Here is a 20,594-nt window from a genome sequence, read left to right as displayed (position 1 = left end):
CTGCATTGCACAAGCTGCTATCTTGAATTAGGGTCAGCCAGTTTCCATCCTCCTCTCTCCCACCCACTCCTGCTCCCCACCCCTTTTTCTGGAAAATCGTAAGTCTCCTGTGGCCCACCCCAAGCCTCTGCTTCCCTGGGTCTGGTTTCCCAATAAATCAAAGGACTCTAGTCCCTGTCGCTGTTTGTCATGAGTTCAAGTTACTCCTCTTCCAGGGAAGAGTAACGTCCACGGGTGTCCCAGTGCCACAGCGAAGTGCTGGGGGCTGCGTCCCCGCCCCCGCCTCGGCCAGGACGGCCCAGCCCCAGGATGTCCTCCCTGGGTGGGAAGTAAAGGGTCAACTGGCCCTCCCAGCTCCCCCGCACCCCACCCTCCTGCACTTGCCCGCCAATCGCCTCCAGTAGAGATGCTGGGAGCCCAAGTGCGGCTGCTCCGCCGCCCGGGAAAGGGCTCTCTCCTCCCAGCGCTGAGCACTTGGTCCTGGCAGACGCCCCAAGATTGTTGTGAGGAGTCTAGCCAGTTGGTGAGCGCTGTAATCTGAACCAGCTGTGTCCAGACTGAGGCCCCATTTGCATTGTTTAACATACTTAGAAAATGAAGTGTTCATTTTTAACATTCCTCCTCCAATTGGTTTAATGCTGAATTACTGAAGAGGGCTAAGCAAAACCAGGTGCTTTCTCTGTAGGCTCTCCAGTGGCTCGGAGGACCCAGGCTCTCCCCTTGTCCTCTCCACGACTCGCTCATCCCCTGTGGAATAAAAATCTCGGCGAGCCCCGCAGGCCCAGAGGAGGCCGAAGTTCAGGAACTGCTTGCTCCGAGGGTCCCGTGCTGAGAGCTCTTTCCTCTCTCCCTGGCTTCTCCTGTCCCCGCGTCTTGGACATGCCAGGATTCAAAAGGTATGTCCTCTGCTCCGGACTTTTTCCCTCCAGGGTCTGGAAACCTTTCTGAAAACCTGATGGGTGGAAAATGGCTATGGCCGGGTTTCAGGCTGTGTCAGGATATTGGAAAAGGCATTAGCTGGTGATGCAATGATATTGTTAATTACAAAAAGCTGCGCCTCTGTAATTTCCATCTCGAAGCCTTCTTTTGGGAGTGGGTATTTTCTAATGCCATTTCGGAAGCCAGCATCCGAGAGAGGTCAGCAAAACTCTCAGAGCGTGGTGCTCCTCTTTCTTTTCCAAAAGGGCAGCCAAATTTGTGTGCCGTTTTAAAGTTTTTTAAACGTATATTTTTTTTAAATTGAGGAGCTCAGTTACGAGTTCACTAGTAGTTATTTTGCTGCATCGGCTGTTGGACGAGCGAACGGGCTAGCTGCACATCCCGGGGCTAGATTTGCTCTATGTCTGTGTGGGATTCGGAACGGGCATGCGACCCAGAAGTCTCGAGCCAATGAAAAGTGGGGACTGCAGACAGAAATGCGTGTAAGCAAACATTTTGCTATTCTTTAAGGAAATTGCAATTCTAGTCAAGTGATCCTTAAATCTTGAACTTTATCTACATTACATCTGCACAGTCTTTATCCACGGAATTCTTGGAAACGTAGCTGCTTTAGACAGATTATCTGTGTGTGTGTGTGTGTGTGTGTGTGTGTGTGTGTGTGTGTGTGTTTGTGTTCTGAAAACGAAGCTGTAATCCTGTCATCCTGGATTGGGGACCAGCACTTCTCTGAGATTTGGTTGGTCTTTACAGCCGAGTATGGTGCACACATAGGTGGACCTACCTGCCTTCAAAAGTTCCGGGGACCTGTTATGAGCATCAAAGGATCCCCAATGTTCCAATAGTTGATTTATTTTGGAGTTTTCTAGAGTTTTTCACAAGGTGCAACTGTTTGTGACACTGTGAGAGCAGCAATGCTTGGATATTATTTCATTTTTGGAAAACTGTCTCAATTAGCCTGGAGCTTGCTTGGCCCCTGGGACCCAGCTGTGGCTTTTCCAAGAGGCTGGGCTTGAGGCTGGAGCTCTCAGAGGAGACCTGTCCTGGGACTGCCCTGTAGCCAAAGGGAATGGGGGAGTCGGGGGTAGGGGGAGGCAGGGGGTTAGCATGTCTTTTCCCCCAGCTCTTGAAGTTCAGTCAGCCTGTTCTGTCTCCAACATAAACGAGACAGGGTTTTATAACCAACCGAAAGGAAACTTCATGTGAAGAAACAGGAAAACATTGAAATTCATAATATACAGCCTGGAAAATAAATTTGTTATTGTTCTTTCATTCCTTCCAGATATAAATCTGGCCGTTGCAAATATCAAAAAGCCCTGGGATTTGGCTCTGCACTTTATAAGGTTAGAGCTGTCTCCAGCATTCTGGAACCTGGCTCACACAGGCACTCAGATGAAATGAAAACTTGTGGGCTCTCAGGGTCTTTATTATTTGGATTGAGGACTAGAGGAAGGAAGTGGGCTTCATGTCCTAACACCATATCAGGGTCCTGTTGCCTCTGGATGTCACCTTAATTCTGGGGCCCTCCAGGTACCCAACATTACTGATTCATATGAGCCTTGTGTCATGGATGGGGTTCTGTAATCTACTGAACACTCTTTTTATGAAGGGAGGGATTATAAAATGAAGGTGTACGTGACAGTAACAGGCCATTGAATCCAACCAGGTCCCAGGTCCACTGCTTTACTGACAAAGCCTTTGAGATCACCTCCTCCAGGAAGCCTTCCCTGACCTTCCATTCCCTACCCCCAGCCTGGCTTTCTTGGCACTCAGTGGGCATGTCTGTTAGCATCCTAACCAAAGTGTGTAGACATTATCTGTTCACATAGCAATCCAGCCAGCTCTCCAGGGCAGCGACTGGCTCATAGTTTTATAGATTTTCTGCCTGTCGAGGGTCCATGCCCGCAAATAGTAGTTGCTCAGATAAATCTCTACTGAATTCAATAATAATAGCACCACATAACATTCTGTGTTTACATAGATTTTTAAAAACTATCTTAATCATTTTTAAGTATACAGTTGAGTCATGTTAAATGCGTTCACATTGCTGTGCCACCCACGTCCAGACCTCTTTCTATCTTGTAAAACTGAAACTCTATAGCCATAAACAACAACTGTTTCCTCCTCCCCCCAGCCCCTGACAACCACCATTCTTCTTTCTGTCTCTGTAATTTTGATTGCTCTCAATCCCTCATATAAGTGAAATTAAATAGTATTTGTCTTTTTGTGCCTGGCTTATTTCACTTAGCATAATGTCCTCATCCATGTTGTAGCACTTGTCAGAATTTCTTTCCTTTTTAAGGCTGAATAATATTCCACCGTATGTGTATAACACATTGTTTATCTGTTCATCTGTTGATGGACACTTGTTGCTTCCATCTTTTGGCTTTTGTGAATAATGCTGCTGTGAACATAGGTGTACAAATATCTCTTTGAGACCCTGTTTTCAATTCTTTTTTTTTTTAACATTTTTTATTGATTTTTAATCATTTTACAATATTGTGCTGTTTTCAGTTCTTTTGTGTATATATCCAGCAGTGGGATTGCTGGATCATGCGGTAGCTCTATTTTTAAATTTCTGAGGAGTCCTCCAGACTGTTTTCCATAGTGGCTGCACCAACTTGTATTCACACCAGCAACACACAAGGGTCCCAGTCTCTCCACATCCTCCCCAGCAGTTTTTTTTCTGTTTTTTTGGTTGCAGCCATCCTGGTGGATGTGAGGTGGTATCGACCTTGTAGTCTTAAAGCTTATCAGTGACCACGGTTTTGTTGGATAGACGCTCATGAGTGACGAAGGGGAGAAATTGCAGGACTGGGGGCTGGTGGCTTGGGAAGAAATGCCGTTTCTTGACGCCTCCTCCCAAGGGTCCACGGTGCCCCTTCTTCTCCAGGCTGCCCAGGTTCTCCTGTCTTCTCTCCAGCAGGGCCTGTGGGAGGCGTGCCTGGGAGTCCACGTGGTCCCGTGACACCTCTGTTCTGTGGAACTCACATGCCTCACGTTTCTACTTTCCTTTCTCTCATCACTTGAGGGCGTGACCGCTCCTTTGCTGTAATCATTTCAGAGTAAAGACGCTCAAAACTCAGGCAAAGGGGTGGAGGGTAGAGCTCAGTGGTAGAGCGCGTGCTTAGTGTGCACAAGGTTCTGGGTTCAATCCCTCGTACCTCCATCAAAAATAAATAAATAAATCTAATTAGCTGCCCCCCACATTTTTTTAAAAATTAAAAAAAAGAAAAAGCCATAAATAAAAAAAAGAAAAAAGAAAAAAAACAGGCAAGTCACCCTGTGTCAGGAGTCAGGGCCAAGCAGCTGGTGGATGCATTGTTCGTATCACGGTGGTGGGTGTTAGATTTGCTCTTTGAAACAACAAAACCCTTTATTTAAAAAATGCCATCTAACACATTATCCCAACATATGAAACCAGTGGAAGAGGTGAGGTTCTGTTTGGGATGACTGGGGCATCTGAAGTTCCCACCCCCGCCCCCCAGCCTTTCTGGAGCATGCCGCCCCCCACCAGCCTCCACCCTCTGCCAATTTAAGCACAAGGTGAAGTCACCATTGTAAACACACAGACAGCATGAGGTGCTTGTCTACCCCAGACCTGGATCCTGGAAGCATCCTGGGCACTTACCTCGGCTTCTTGCTCTCCACAGGATACTCACCGTTACTATTCTGGCACTCTGTCTTCCGAGTCCTGGGGATGCACAGGTAAGATTTGTATCAGAAAAAGTGTTAAAAACCAGGGTGAGGGTGTCCAGCTACACATTTTAGAATCCTAGAATTGTGTCGTTTACCTAAACTGGCTCTTCATTGCATAGAGATGAGAGGGGGGCTCAGGGAAGTTGAGGCTTGCCCCAGGTGATGTAGTTTATAAGTGGCAGGGCTGGGACCTTGGTGTCCTGATTCCCAATCCAAGACTCTTATAATCAGATCATGCCACCTTATTTGTGTAGGCAGTCTTGATTTATTGTAAGTGTTAAAAAGTCAGACATGGTCTAGTGTTTCCGGGTGATGGTGCCTGTGGCCCACGTGGTCCACAGACACGCACCCCTGCTGGCAGAGGTGGGCAGAGGAAGGCTAACATGCAGTCTGGGGCGATTCAGCTCCCAGCCCACAAGGACCCACCTTGGGACGAGAACCCCTGGGAGGAATGTGAAGGGGAGCTCAGGCTGCGGGGGGCTGTGTGGGAGAAGCCAGCAGCATCCCCCATTGTATAACGTGACCTTTGTGTCTGCCCTGAGAAGTGTGGGCAGATCTCCCTGGAGAAGCTCAAGGCAGCTTCTCTACGTCTCCAGCTCAGAAAAGAGAGAAACTGCACCTTTGAGCAGGGCCGAGGGGCCGTGGGCAAGTAGGGGAAAGTTTTTCCTTTCATATTAAGAATTTTGAAATACATTTTATTGGAAGTGGAAAGGATCTTGGAAAGAGTAACAAAGCCTTTTTTGGAACATGGAGGGAACTTGGCATCCTCTAGTCCAGCTCTGTGGTGACAATTGAAGACATCTAGGCCCAGAGAGGGCCAGGGTTATACTGTAGTGTTTACTGCACTAGAGTTACTTTACATGCATTAACAATTTAGTCCTTACAACCAGTCAGAAGTAAGAACGATTATCCCCATTTTACAGATGAGGAAACTGAGGCAGAGAAAAGTTGTGCAGTGAGCAGGGGCTAAACTGAGAATTTGAAGCCAGGCAGTGGACTTGAACCCACAACTATATTTAGTCAGGGAGCCAGGGCTGCAACTTAAGTCTCCTGAACTTTGTGGCGCAGACTTCTGGCTCATCTGCTCCATTTCTCTTGCCCCAAGGCCCTAAGATGCCTGAGCCCACCCCCAGGATTTCAGGCTAAATCTGTTTTCTCCACAAACCCAGCCATAGCTCAGGGAAGCTGAACCACTGAAGCTGTAGGGGAAGCCAGGGATGGGCCCCCACAGGCAAAAATACGCCTCTTTACTTATTCCTATAAAATGTCAGCTCCAGGGGTGATTGTCGACCTTATGGGATTTTTCTAAATGCAGGAAGTTGTAACTCAAGTCATACATGAAGCCTACAACCCCTGGGGACCGTTGAAATCTGGCTATCTCTGGAAGCATCTTTGTGGCATTGTCTTCCTGAGGGCGAAATGGAAGAATTTCCCCAAATCTACTTTTCTTAGAAAACCGAGCGCATCACTATGTAGATTTATTGTATACAAAGACCTCAGACTCAGGTAGAGGATTTCACAGGAGACAAAGAGCTCATGCTGGCCTTTGAGAAGGTGAGGTTAAGTAGCCTCCAAAGAAAGAGTGGTTGTCCTTCACATTAGTCATATCCCCTCCCAGAAAGGGATGAGGATAGGGCAGGCCTCATCTCGTAGATCAGATGGGATTACTATTGCTCTTCAAAACTAGAGCAGGGGAGGGTATAGCTCAGTGGTAGAGTGTATGCTTAGCACGCACAAGGTCCTGGGTTCGATCCCCTGTACCTCCGTTAAGTAAATAATACCAATTAATAAATGAACCAAGTTACCAGCCCCTCCCCCCCAAAAAAAACTAGTGCAGGAAAAAGCCCGAATAACCATCCTCTAAAAATGGGTGTTTTGAAGCAATGATGCAGGAGCTTAAAAAGTAATGCTAAGTGTAAGATCATTGTAAGAAAATACCCCCAAAATGGATAAATAAGGGTTGTAACACAAGTGCTGGTATCAAGGATGCCTTGTTTGTTTACTCTATTTCCTGCACTTTCTGTGATGCAGTTACAATACTTCCATAGTTAAAAAAAAAAAGTAAGTAAGTGAAATGACCTCTCCTCTGTCTCTCTCTCCTCTCCTGTAGCAACAATGCACTAACGGCTTTGACCTGGACCGCTCATCAGGACAGTGCTTAGGTAGGAGGTCCCTGAAGATCCTTTGCTGGGTGGGGGTGCAGTGGCAGCCCGACTGCAGGGCCATGTCTCTCTCAGCCGTTGTTCAATATTGTCAAATCTGTGTCAGCCTTGCTGACGGGAGAAAACAGTGGCGTGGAGTAGTTGAAATCAGTGACACATCTCCACTGATCACCTCCTTATGCCCAGCACTGAGTAAGCCCTGCGATGGGACAAAGATGAGTTGAGAATTGATTCCCATCCTCAGGGGTCTCTCCATCCATATCAGTTTCGTAGGGCCGCCATACAAACTTGGCACACACTTCAGTGGCTTAAACAACACAAACTGAAGATCTCACACACGTACAGGTTCTACCAGGCTAACATCGAGGTGTTGGCGGGACTTCACTGCTTCCTGGAGGCTCTAGGGAAGAATCCATTTTCTTGCTCATTCATGTTGTTGGTAGAATTCAGTCTCTTTGTTTTTTAATTGAGATATAATTGACATATAACATTGTGTAAGTTTAAGGTGTACAATGTGTTGACTTGATATACTTATATAGTACAATGTGATTACCACCATAGCTTAGCTAACACCTCCATCATATCACATAATTACCTTTTCTTTTTTATAGTGAGAACATTCAAGATTTACTCCCTTAGCAATTTTCCACTATACGATACAGTGTTGTTAATTATAATCACCATGCAGTGCATTGTTCCTTAGAACTTCTTCATCTTCTAGCTGGAAGTTTGTACCCTTTACATCTCCCCATTTCCCCCACCCCCCAGCCCCTGGTAGCCGCCATTCGACTTTCTATTTCTATAAGTTTGGCTTTTTTGGATTCCACCTTTAAGTGATTTCATGTAATATTTGTCTTTCTCTGTCTGACATTTCATTTAGCGTCATGCCCTCAAGGTCCATCCATGTTGTTGCAAATGGCAAGTTTTTTTCTCATGGCAGAATAACATTCATATGATGATGATAATAATGTCATATATATACACATACATACATATATATGTCTCCCGCATGTTTGTCCATGGGTGGGCGCTTAGGTTGTTTCCCTATCTCGGCTATTGTGAGTAAAGCTGCAATCAACATGGCAAAACAGAAATCTCTTCAAGATTCTGTTTTCATTTCCTTTGGATAGAGACCCAAAAGTGGAATTGCTGGATCATATGGTAGTTCTATTTTTAATTTTGGGGAGAACCTCCATACTGTTTTCCATAGTGGCTGCACTGATTTCTACTCCCACAGAATTCAGTTTCTCGGGGTTGTAGGACCGAGGACCCTGTTTCCTTGCTGGCTGTCAGCTGAGGGCCTTTCTCAGTTTCTAGAGGCTGCCCTCTTCTGTGGCTCACAGCCCCTCCTCCATCTTCAAAGACAGCAAATTGGTCCCTCACATGCTCCCAATCTCTTCTTTTTCTTCAAATTTTTTTCTTTTTCTGTTCTCTCATCTCTCTGACCAACCCTTTTGCCTCTTCTTTCATTTTTAAGGGCTTATGTGATTACACTGGGCCCACCCAGATATCCCCCCCATCTCAAGGTCTTCTGATTAGCAACTTTAATTCCTTTCCAAGTGCTACCTAATTCGCCTTTGCCATGTGGTCCCAGGTTCCAAGGACAGACATTTAGGGGCTAGTCCCCTAGTGTGCCATCTGGTGGAAGAGGTGGACCTGGATGGAGCAAACTCTGTACAGGGTGGAATAGTCATTGCCAAGATGAGGGGAGAGCACTCGGTCCTGCAAAAGTCAGCGAGAGAGTGATGTCTTTTGTCTGGGGTCAGTAAAGATAGCCTTCACGGAGGTCACTTTTGAATTGGGTATTGAAGGATGAATAGGACCCTGAGAAATGGCATTCCAGGTGGGAGAAACAGCATAAGCAAAGACCAGGGGTGGAAAGGACATTCAGAATATAGAATAGTTGGTTGCGGATGGAGCACAGGGTATAAAGAAAGAAGGCTCCCACCTTGGAGATATATTTAGCTTTTTAATTATATTTGATTTATGCCAAATCATCTGTAATCTCTGAGCTTAGGGTTGGAAAGAATGACAGGTGGTGAGGAATAGGACCTTGCCTTGGAAGTTCTGGGCTTGCACTTTGACCTAAAGCGAAGGGAGGTGAGCATGTGCCAAGGGACACAGAGAGGGGTGGCAGCCCTCTTTTCTGGCCCATCCGTTTTAATGAAGATTTCAGGCTTACAGCCAGAGAACGGGGCTCAAAATTTCCCTTTCCCGAGGTAGGGGTTGACACAAGTCTCTCAGACGAGATGGCTGGGGTGAACTGTCAGGATTCAGGCCTCTCTCCTCCAGCCTCTGGTCCCATAGGGAGCAGACCCCAACACTGATGAGAGGCCCCAGTGTGTGGGATCGGGTCAGCTGCTCACGCTGGTGCCTCCCCTGTTCCTGGCCCTGCACAGCTGATTTTCTAGAGAACCTACCCCCCGCTCCGCCCCTGCACACACACACAGAGCACCATTCTGGCTGGAAACGTTCCCTGTTTGTCCGCATGGTGTGAGCTGACTCTCCAGTAAGTCTTCACTTTCCTAACAAGTAACCAGCTTTTGGCCAAGCCTTGTCTTCCTGGTTGCAAGGGACTCTTTCTCCCTGCCCCACTGTCACTTGGAGTAGAAGTGGGTACAATCGTTAGGGCCATCCCAGTGCTCCCCGAGCGTCGTGCGGACCCACAAGAGTACCTGAGATGCTTTTCGGTGATACATCCAAGAACACTCTTTATGGTAATAGTTCTGTATTAATTTTTACTCTTACCTTCTATTTTTGATCATTGGTAGTATGTTTTCATTTGCTGATGTCATGTAAGATGTCAAAAATATGTTTACTTGGGTTTTCAACGTGAGTCCATTTAGAGAAAAGTATTGCGCACATGACAGCACAGGTTTTTATAACTACGGCCCAAATGTCATTCATTGATCGTAGTATTTGATGGCTGATGTCTGGGTGGCATTTGTCAGTTTAAGTCAATTTAGCCAATATTTGGAAGTATCTGCTCTCAATGAGCCAGGTACTGCCCTTCGTGTTGGGGAGCAGATGCTGGTTTTGGGGGACGCTCTTGGTACAGAGCTCTGCTTAAATATGCACAGTGTGGCCAGGAGGCCACTAACGCTTGTCCTTCCTGTGGCCCCTCCAGATATCGATGAGTGCCGGACCATCCCTGAGGCCTGCCGAGGAGACATGATGTGTGTTAACCAAAACGGCGGGTACCTGTGCATCCCCCGAACAAACCCCGTGTACCGCGGGCCCTACTCCAACCCCTACTCGAACCCCTACTCAGGTCCATACCCAGCAGCTGCCCCACCGCTGTCAGCCCCAAACTACCCCACAATTTCGAGGCCTCTCATATGCCGCTTTGGATACCAAATGGATGAAAGCAACCAGTGTGTAGGTGAGTAGCCCAGCATCCTCGGTTTCCTGTCCACTGTGCTCTGGTGAAGGCATCGTCCTAACCCAGTGGGTCCACCCCAAATGGGATGTCAGTGAAGAAACAACTTACTTTCTACGTGGTTCTTTCACTCTTAGCAGCCTGTGTCTCTGGGCATCCTCCCACCTAGGGAGTAGTTTAGTTTGCTGTTTCACTGACAGTTCTCTAGAAAGCCAATTTGTTTTTTCTTTATTTTCATCAGTCAATCAATCAATCAATCAATCAATCAATCAGTCAATCAACCTATCTACCTACCTACCTACCTACCTTTGGATGGTATGTATCATCTATCTATTTAAAGATGAAGTTCATATTTTCTCTCTTCAATAGCAAATTATGTCTGGCCAAACTTAGTAAGTGCATCTCGGAAAGAAGATCTAGAAAGGACCAGCTTTCTAGGGTCTTCAGCATGGCTCACCCTTGAATGGAATGTATGCTTCTGAAATAAAATAAGCCTTGAGGGTCAAGGTCAACTATTCTGGAAAGAAAGTGGGTTCCTTGGTGGGGACCAGTGTTCTTTTGATCAAAAGGAGCCTCCCCGATGGGAGCTCATAGCAAGGGTAGACCTCAGGGAGGGAGGGGACGCAATAGGCCATGCGGTCCCGAGGCTGTTGGCAGGTGGTGTGACAGGTGCCCTAGTGAGTGCTGCTGCCCTGTTGGCCAGTGTGGTCTTGGTGGAGGGTTACCTGGGATCCTCCCATGTCCCTTTGTCTGTGGTTGGACCAAAAGCTTGCAACTGTCTCCAGCTTTGGGAGATGGTCTGGGGGTGATGATGGTTCCAAACATTTTTGATCATACATCCCATCTGTAAAATCGTTTAGAACTTATTATATGCATATTAGTAAATTACATATATATCCTGTTACACTCATATGGTTTAGGGAATGTAAAGCATACATAAGAAATAGAAAATTTTAAAGGATGTGATAAAAATAAATGTGAGTTGAAATTCTAATATTTCCTTCCTATCCCCTGAAAGTTTGGGAGACCATCAGTTTACTTGGTGAGATTTTTGTTGGTCCCGTTTTAGGGCTCTGAAGTCTTGAGCTGTCAGCAGCTCTGAGAGAGGCTGTTGGTTATTTGGTTTATGCAAAAGCGTGTACACTTCCATCTGACTACATGGAAGTAATATGCAAACAAGTGTGTTTCAGAGCTAAAAGGGAAGATTGGATACACCTTGACCCCAACTTCTTTATACTTAGTGGTCTCAAGGGGTGAGGGGGGTGTGGAGGGAGGGGGACAAGGAGAGCCAGTTGACGGTCACTGTGGACGTAGGTGAGTGTACAGAGGAAAGAGTGTGGGGCCCAGGCAAGCTGCGGAGAAGGTAGTAACACCCTTCCTTGTCACCAGCAGAACAATAGACCATTGTAATTGGAAGGGGCTTCAACAAGCTTTAACTTCAGCCTGTTCATTTTACAAAAAAGGGAATGTGGACTCCACCAAGTTAAGAAATGACAGAAGTAGTCTCGGAGTTCAGCTCTCCTGACTACCAGCCTGTGTTTTCCTAACTCACCCATGTGACGTCTCTGTTGGTGGAAAATAAGTGATCCCAGAGGAAATGCAGAGAAAGAGAGGTGTGTGTTGGGGGGAGCGGTGGTGCTGCTCTTCCAGGGTGTCCTGTGGGGCTGGATAAACCGAGTGACCATGTGCACGTCTTGAAGTGAAGAAGGGGGTGTAATGGCACACTGAGGCACTCGTGACTTTGGCAGGGGGCCTCGGTGGCCATGGGGTGTCCGATGCTCCACCCGATGTCTTGGGCAGCCCGTGAACCCCTTTGGTGGAATGGCTGGGAACTGCCGAAGGGTTCTCTGAATGTCCTCCTTCCTCCCACAGCCTGCTTTCCAGGATGCCAGTGCCCCTGAGAATAAGGATATGGCTGGGAAGTCTATTCATCTCCTGCCCCTGTGACGTCATGCAGTGTTATGGCCCCAACCTGTCACACGGGAGATGCGGAGCCTTCATAATGGCCCTTTTGTAAGAAGAATACAATCTAGGAACCCTAGCGAGGACTGGCACCCGGCCCGTCCATTTCCAAAAAGTTCAGCATTATGCATTCACAAGTCCTGGGTTCTTTCTCACCTCCCTCCACCCGACCCTGCCATTTCCTGGTTTACACGGGTCCTTCTGGGCATTGTGAGAGGGGACGTCACTGGGGAGGGGGCATGAGAGGGGATGGGGACACAGATGAGAGAGGTGGGCCTGGGAACAGGCCAACGGAAAGCAAGGCGCAGAGGCAGCGGAAGAGGGTGTGTGATCGGGGAGAACTGGGAGTTTGGGGAGAGGAGGACACATCTCCAAGGAGGTTTCCTCCTCCTCCTCTTCAGCTTAGAAAACAGTCAACAACAGTGCCAACCGCAGCAGTAGTAATAATAACCAACACTTACATAGTGCTGCGTGCCAGGGTCTTTACAGGGATGAACACATTCAATCCTCATCACAGCCCTAAGCGATAGGACTACTGTTATTCCTCTTGGCCCTGTTGGACCTGAAGCACAGAGAGGTTAAGAATTTGTCAAAGGTCACACAGCGAATGAGGGCCATTCAGGGTCTAGATGAGGAAACTAGGGCTCAGAGAGGTAAAGCTTTGTTCAAGCCTCTCAGGAGACAGTCCTAGAGCCATGGTGAAAAACTAGGGCCTTCTCTTGCTTTTTTTGGGGGGGAGTGGTAAATAAAATTTTTGTGTTGTGAAACTTTGAACTTGGACAAAAGCAGAGCGAACACAACGAGCACTTACCTGCTTATCACCTAACTTCTTAACTGTCAATACAGACCCACTCTTTGTTTTTTCTTTACTCTGACCCAGTGGATTAATTTAAAACAAAACTCAGGCATCAAATCACTTTATCCCTAAATCCTTCTGAATATATCTCTAAGAGATAAATCATCTTTAAAAATAATAGCCACAATACAATTATCAAACCTACAAAACTCAACAATAATTCCTTTTCATCATTAAATATCCAGGTCGTGTTCAAATTTCCTTGATCATTTCATAAATGTTCTTTTCTTCGCTTGTTTTTTTGGAATCGGATTCAAACAAGGACTATAAATGGCATTTGGCTGACAGGTCTTGTAACTTTCTCTCAATCTTTATCTCTCTTGCCACTTATTTGTTGAAGAGGCTGAGTTGTTTGTCCTGTAGAATTTCCTACATTTGGGATTTTGCTGCTTGTGTTCTTGTGGTGGTGTTTAACATATTCCTCCATCCCCTCTATTGTTCTGTAAACTGGTAACAGTTAGATCTAGGGATTTAATCCAGTTCAGTTGGATTTGGGGGTGAACTGTTTCCGTAGTGGTGCCCTCATCTTCTTCCTCTCCATGCCCTGGTTTCTTCACATAAACTATAAGAAAGTCTGCCTTCAAGAAGCAAGGGGACATTTCACTGTGGCTTACTCACTCTCTCTGGGTTTTGGACTCACTTTCGAGGCTGCAGTTTCCTGCCTTGTCCCCTGTGTCTGCAAGCTAGGCAGGGCCAGCCACAGCGGCCAGGTCCCCTGCGCCTCCCAGCTTCCTTCTTAACCTCTTTGTTTTGGGTTCTACTTGGGAGGTGACTAGACTCTGCTCCTTCTGGAACAAAGTCTGGCCTCGGGTTTGAGTCCACAAGGCCCCAGATTAAGTCTGGAACACTCAGGACACTTGCAGACGTAGTGAGTAGTGACCCAAGAATTATAGCCCAAGAGCCAAGAAAGTTTTGCGTTATCAAGAAGACTGGAATCTTGCCTTGGGGTTGCTCGGCAGCAGGGCAACCTCCACGAGAGTGGTGGGACTCTGACTGGTTAGAATGTGTCTCCCAGATCCTGGCCCCTTGAGAGAACTGGTGGGCAGCCTCTCAGGGGATGGAGAGCCAGATGGACATGGTTAATTGGCAAGGAGGGAAGGCTGCTGCAGGAAAGGCGGGATGGTGTGGGGTTAACAGTGTCTGTGCTGAACATTCAGGGAGGGAGTGAGCTGAGCCGAGCAGTTGGGACACCCGGGTTCAATCCTCTGCATTCAGGAACTTTCCTATCATCATACTGCCTCTGAGAACAGGACCTTTGGCTGAGGTCCCTGAACATTGATGCCACTTGTTTATGCATGTTTGTCCCCTTTGGGGCTCAACTCTTGTCACTTCTCTGGGTGGACAGTCTTTGTTCTGGCTTTGCTGATCAACTTGGCTCAGTGGCATATCAAGGAACTCCACCAATAACTAATGTTCATGAAGTGTTTCGCAACCGAGAAAGCAGCCTTTTCCTAGAGCTGCACTGCTCCAGGGACTGCAGCAATTTCTCTGGTCATTTGTGGACTTACAAGCATTACCTTCATTCTCCCTCTGGCCCAGGCTTTTCTCATTGATCAACGCGCCTGAGCGGGCAGAGAGGAACACATGTGGATCCTTTTGGAAGATGAATGGAGTTGGCCTGAGGCTTTCTCTTGAGTTATTTTTCCTGAAAGGCAGCCAATATTTATTCAATCACTGTTTACAGAGCACCTCTTTGGTACCAGGCTCTGGCTTAAGCACTGAGGGGCCAGGGAGTCCCGGCACAGCCGTGAGGCTCTCTCCAGAGCTTACCGTCAAGGAAGGGAGATTAGACATGGAATAGGCAGCTGAAATACTGGCCTCTCATAGGTTCCTGAGATGTTCGAAGAGAAGGCAGAGCTGGGAGGGCTGTGTGTCCTGGAGTGGAGAGGACTGGAACTTGGAAGCCAGCCAGGCCTTGGTTCTTGCCTTGGTTCTGCAAATTCCTAGCTATAAGACTTGGGACTTAGCTTCCTCATCTGTAAAATGGGTATAATGATACCTACCTCACAGGTAACATGTGAAAATATCTTGCCTAGTGTCTGCACAGAGTATCACATGGTAAATGTTAACTGAGAAAGATTCTGGGGTCTTGAGATGATACCCTATGGAGCATCATGGAGTCTGAAAAGGTATCAAGGGCTTAATTCTTTAAAACCTTTAAAATGACCTAAACCTAAGCTTGGTACCCACCCACCTGGTGGACCTTGCCAGGCTCTGCCGAGTTCAGCGCTTTATGAGATTTTGGTCAGATTCTGTTTCGAGATGCCAGCAAAGCCCGGGTTTATTTCATTGTGAAACAAAACAACGGGACGTTGTCTCAATGTGGCGTTTGTTCCCAGACAAGGGCAAGAGGGCAAGGATGGGGCAGGCTCCTGTAGGCCTTTCTGCTGATTTTTCGTGTAAATTTGAAACCAAGTCCTCAGGTTGAGACCAGAAGGGAAAACAGGATGCTGAGATCACTCAGTTCTTTAGCTGCTGAAGGCATTGGGACCAGGCAGGCCTGGGGGAAAGAGGAGGCCAGGGACAGAGGTGGGGCCCCCACAGCTGGGTTTGCACAGATGTCCTTGTGCACTGGGCCTCAGGAAGCCTGTTCACATGCAGCCCCCGACTCAGGTTGCCCCATCTCCATCCAAGTCTTTCCCAGTCACTGGCTGGGATGGTGAGCAAGCAGCTTGGCCTCTCTGAACCTCAGTTTTTCCGTCTGTAAACAGGGATAACGCTATCGACTATTAGTGTCAGATATTTGTGAGAATTCAGTGAGATGGTGCATGTGACTGGTCTAGCATGGAGCCTGGTTTGTGATAAGGGGTGAGAAGAGTGAGTGGTGATAATGTTGCTTTCGTTGTGCCAGATCTCACCATTCCACGATGAATTCTCCTCCTCCAAGCCTCTAGTCCTGTTATTCTGTTACTGTTTATTCTTTCATCTGGGAATTAGACTTACTAGTGCAGGCTTTTTAGAAGGTTGAGGTTTAATTCTTGGCACTTTCAGCAGCAGGGGTTGGGGTTACTTGTGCTTCCAAGGAGAGCTCAGCAGAGAAGGGTCTCGAGGAAGCTGTCCAGAGCAGGTCTTCCCAGAGTGCCCATGAGTCACCTGGGGAGATGCAGATCTGACTCCGTAGGGCTGGGGTGGGGCCTGGGGTTCCACCTTTGCAGAATCTCCTGGTCCAGGGACTGCACTCAGATCAGTAAGGCTCTGGTCCATCTGTCTCCTCTTAGATAGGCCTGCATTTCAAGAAAGGTAGAAACTTTATTTTTTAAATGTAATTCCCATATTGTTTGAATTTGTTAGAAGAATGTATTACTCTTGTTTAAAAAACAAAAACAAAAAATCCGAAAGAAATCTTTTTGTGGCCTAAATTGAAGCAGCATGCTGTAGTGCTTAAAAACAGGACATCGGTAAGAACTGCACTCTGAACCCAGACTGGCCGTTTATCAGCTGTGTGACGTTAAGGAAGTCCCTTGGCTTCTCTGGCCTAAGGTTTATTCTCTGTAAGAAGAAGGGATGGCAGGATATTAGGGATCTTAATATGGGGTCTGTGGATACAATTCAGGGGATTGATTTTCATCTTCTTTCCCACTAACTTCTAATGAAATGAGTAGTATCTTCCATTACATAGGCAATAAACCATAGGACTCTTTCCTGTGGCAGTATTAACAGGAGGAACACAGATGTTTATACATCATCTTACAGCTATGGCAGTTATTCTGACATATTTTGGAGTTTTTGACATTTTTAAAAAACATTATTTTGAAAGTCTCACTTACCATTACTTTCAAATTGTAGGAGATATCAGACCTGCTGCTTAATCTTGTCATTTATAATTCTTGTCACTGATGAAGAAGCATGTATGTTACTATATCACACATTCGTTTGAAAAATATTCTGATAACCTTCTTTCAATATAATTGGTGTCTTTCGTAATCCTGTGGATTTAATTTATGCAATTAAAAGCATTACTCTGAGAAAGGCTCCCCCATGGCTTCAACAGTCTGCAAAATGCGCTTCCTGGACCAGATGATTTCTTTGGCTCCCAGTCCTCAGGGAAGATAATGTTTGTGTCCAGACAGTCTGGGTTTTCTGTTAACTTGTTCTCACCCGGATCACTTGTGATGTGGTCCTTCTCTTCTTGTGTGTTTCAACCAGCCCACATGCGCAGTGACATCTTCTGCCAGCACCACGTCGGTTCCCCATTGACGAGGAAGCCCGTCGCACCCACAGCTAGAGCTGGCCGTGGGGTTGGCTCAGGCACTGACCGGCCTCGGCGCTGGGTGGGAACCCACTGTGGGGCACGCCCGGCCCTTGGTGACCTTGTGTGTAGTAGGCAGTTCCCCACTGCTTAGCACGGCGGCTGTTGCAACGACCTGCAACTTCTTCTTGGATCTCACCTTACGTTCCTTGGTCTGGTCATGTTTCTTTTAATGAATTATGTTCCACTCTGGAATTAGCCAGTTGTGTGTCAAAAGCAAGTCGTGTTGCAAGAGGATGGAGGAGTGTGGACTTTCAGCAGCGGCTCTGCTTTGGATGGTTCTGGCCTGGGTGAGTGGATGTCCAGGTCTCCAGAGAGCACCTGCTGGAGGGCAGGAGGTTGCAGTTACCTGCCTCGGGCCAGGGCTGAACAGACCATTTAGCAAACTGGACATATGTGTTTAAATTAGTGGGAGACGCATGTCATGATGCTTCTCCAAGAGGCACAGTGTTTCCAAATGTGTAGGAAGGTGATTGTACCTCCTCTTTTGTCTTCAAGGTTAGTTGTTGATTTCTTCTCAAAAATCTTTTGATGGAAGTAGGGTGAGTCCACCACTGGCAAACTCAGAGCAGAATAGCTCGTGTGGGTTCTCTGCCTGCACGGGCAGCTTCTGTGGGAGTTCTGTACGGCTCTTAACTGCGTGTGCGGATGGTATCCGCAGGGCATCTGCGTCTCCCACTCCCACCCCAGCAAGATGCAAGAAACAGAGTGATCTGGGGACTCCTTGTGCTATTAGAAATGGACTAAATGAAATAAAGGAATAAAAATACCATATGAATGCAAAGTAACAGTGTTACGGCATGTGTGCCAGTGCCTGAATACACCATGAAACATTAAGTTAGGAATCATATTTAATGTTACCAACAACAGTCTCATGTAAATATCATCTGATAGGCCCAAGTTATCATGTCTGCTGTTAGGGAGGCCACGAGGGAGCGGGTGACTAGGCCAGGGAGCTGGGGGTGGCAGTGTGATGTGTGGGATGAGTGGGGCTCTGGATTCAGACGTACTGGGGTTTGAACCCCGTCCCTGCACAGGTGCCTGGCCTGGAGCCTTAAACCCTTTGAGTGGCTTACCTACCGGATGGGATAATAGTACTTACCTTGTGGAACTGTTTTTAGCAAAGGATATGCTGAGTGTCTGATCGTCCTGTCTGTCCCCGGCTAAGTGAGTGCCACTGTCAGTCCTGCCACCCCCTCCCTGGAGGGGCAGCAGCTCTATTTGTCACGTCTTCCCAAACCCTGCCCAGCCACAGGGTGAGACACAAGGCAGGTGCTCACTGGCTGCTTATCCCAGGAGAGGAGGTTTGGGGAGAGAGGTGAGGGACCACCTCACAGTTTGTGACCATATGCTGACTCTTCTGCTTGGCTCCACTCTGACCCCCGCTCAGCTGGAGGGGCTGCTTTGAGCCATTCTCTGGGGCCTTCTTAGCTCTGGGCGTGCTCAGAAGCCGGGTGGGTACCTTCGATCTCTTCCTTTGGCTGCCAGCCTCTCTGGACACATGGACACGCAAATAGACAGAAAAACAGACTCCAGACCATGCTGCCCCAGCAGGCAGTGACTGGGGAAGTGCTGGTGGGCTGGGCAGACCTGTCATCAGAGAGACCCCTACCTCCCCTGTCAGATGACCTCCCCCAGCAGGCTGGTTGGTCTCCAGCTTGGAGACAGAAAGGCCATGGCTTCCCGGCAGCCCCCAGGCGTGTGACAGAGGGCATGCTGCCCATGCTCTCATCAGGTGTGAGTGTTGGGAATTGGGGCAGTGGTTGGGGGCATTCCTTGGATGTTTATCCTCTGCATCTGGCAGTGACAGCTCTCAGTAAGTGGTTCATTAGTCAATGAATGAATGAGTGGATGGATGGATGGATGATGGATGGATGATGGATGGATGGAAGGAGCGTGCCGGCACTGTTAAACCTAGGCAAGTGAGGGGGGGCCTTCTCTCACTTCCATACTCGGTCCTTCATCACACGCTCAAAGCACACCCTGACTGGCCCTCACTGTGCTGGGTGCCAAGGGGGACCACGATGACCACATCTCCTTGTTCCTTGAGTGCCCGGTGGGCCAGGGTCGTGGTCAGTGTGTGTGCCCACACCCAGCATGGTTCCTTGCACCACCAGCACTCACGGAGTGTTGAATCAAACTGAATTTATACCGTAGCTGAGCGGCTGATGGGAAAAGATGCTTGAAGAACCATTTGCTCAGATTAATTTATAGAGACTGACCTCCCGCTTCCTTTCCACTTCGGGCTGGGCCACAGAGGAGATCTGTGGAAGGCTGTACTGTCTCACCTGGAACCAGGGTTTGTTTCTCTGCCACGGTAGGACTGGGTCCCTGGGGCCAACTCCTCGCACAACTCCAAGGGGCACCATTCAATTGTATGACATGCCATTAACATCCCCTGGAGCCCAACAACCAGCCAAAGGCTCCTGTTTATCTTGGAAATGGAGATGCGTGCTTGGGGAAGGGTCCCCCAGCCATTTCCTTGGGGGCTGGCAGGGAAAGGACATTCACAGGATTCCTTCCCTCCAGAGGGCCTCAGACATCAGACTGGATGTTAAGGACTGACCTCTCATTCTCCTCGGGCTTGTCGGAGCCAGGCCAGAGGGGAGACGGGGACAGCCAACCCTGGGCCCTGCCCCAGGCAGCCGACATCCACACACTCCAGGGGATGGCGGGCGGGTCGGGGCTGGGAGGCAGTGAGGCGTGGGGGACTTGTCAGTGTGAACTGACTTTCCTTCAAACTAAAACATTTGCAGAAACCCAGCCAGAGTTGATTTATGAGCCCCAGATATTTCACAGGTCTTAACACATCCCCCAGGAATCAATGAGGTCAGAGAGAACAGACTTTGCATCCGGAATCAGTACGAAATTGGCATCTTCAACAGCTCCCATGGGAAGCAGGGGATAATAATTTAAGGGAGATTATATTAAATAACGCAAAGACACAAAAAACTTGGACACTGCTTCATTCCCATGGGGGAGAAAGACAAGTCATCTGTTTTCTGCATCTGAGCTGGGTGAGGGGTGGCCATCTCAGCTGGAGCCACTGTGACCAAAATGAAGCATTATGGGATGGAGGCGATAGGGCAGGCCAACCTAACAGCGACCACAGCGTCCTGCACTGTGTCCTCTGGCCCAGGCTCCACAACTGTGATACGCAGACATTTGTGCTTGTTTACTTAACATCTCTTGATCCAGCAGGAACTTTCCGTCTTGTTCACCGTTGTATTTTTAGTGCCTGATAAATATTTGTTGAACAAGTAGAAAAGCTACCTGTGGTCAATTGTATGTACAAGACTCAAATAAGCAGGAGAACCTGATTATGTCTCAGGTACAGTTACTCACATAGGT

At 47.8% G+C, this 20,594-nt stretch overlaps 1 protein-coding gene across 3 annotated transcripts in view; it reads left to right on the top strand.

Annotated features, from left to right (window-relative positions):
* The first annotated feature begins 367 nt into the window (after positions 1 to 367).
* The window catches only part of FBLN5 (fibulin 5), a 70,293-nt gene continuing 50,066 nt past the window's right edge, over positions 368 to 20,594 (top strand). The window contains exons 1-5 of one of the 3 annotated variants that reach the window (XM_031454210.2): positions 415 to 523; positions 686 to 896; positions 4,590 to 4,644; positions 6,746 to 6,797; positions 9,925 to 10,179. In XM_031454210.2, the coding sequence (XP_031310070.1) occupies positions 880 to 896; positions 4,590 to 4,644; positions 6,746 to 6,797; positions 9,925 to 10,179 (379 nt within the window). In that variant the 5' untranslated portion in view covers positions 415 to 523; positions 686 to 879. Of the gene's footprint in view, positions 897 to 1,083; positions 1,422 to 4,589; positions 4,645 to 6,745; positions 6,798 to 9,924; positions 10,180 to 20,594 lie in introns of those variants that run through there. The other 2 variants (XM_031454209.2, XM_010988136.3) reach the window with 2 other exon arrangements.

Source organism: Camelus dromedarius, chromosome 5, assembly GCF_036321535.1.
Source record: "Camelus dromedarius isolate mCamDro1 chromosome 5, mCamDro1.pat, whole genome shotgun sequence".
Classification (NCBI taxonomy): Eukaryota; Metazoa; Chordata; class Mammalia; order Artiodactyla; family Camelidae; genus Camelus; species Camelus dromedarius.
Note: the sequence above shows the minus strand (reverse complement) of the source record. Positions and strands in the feature narration are given on the sequence as shown.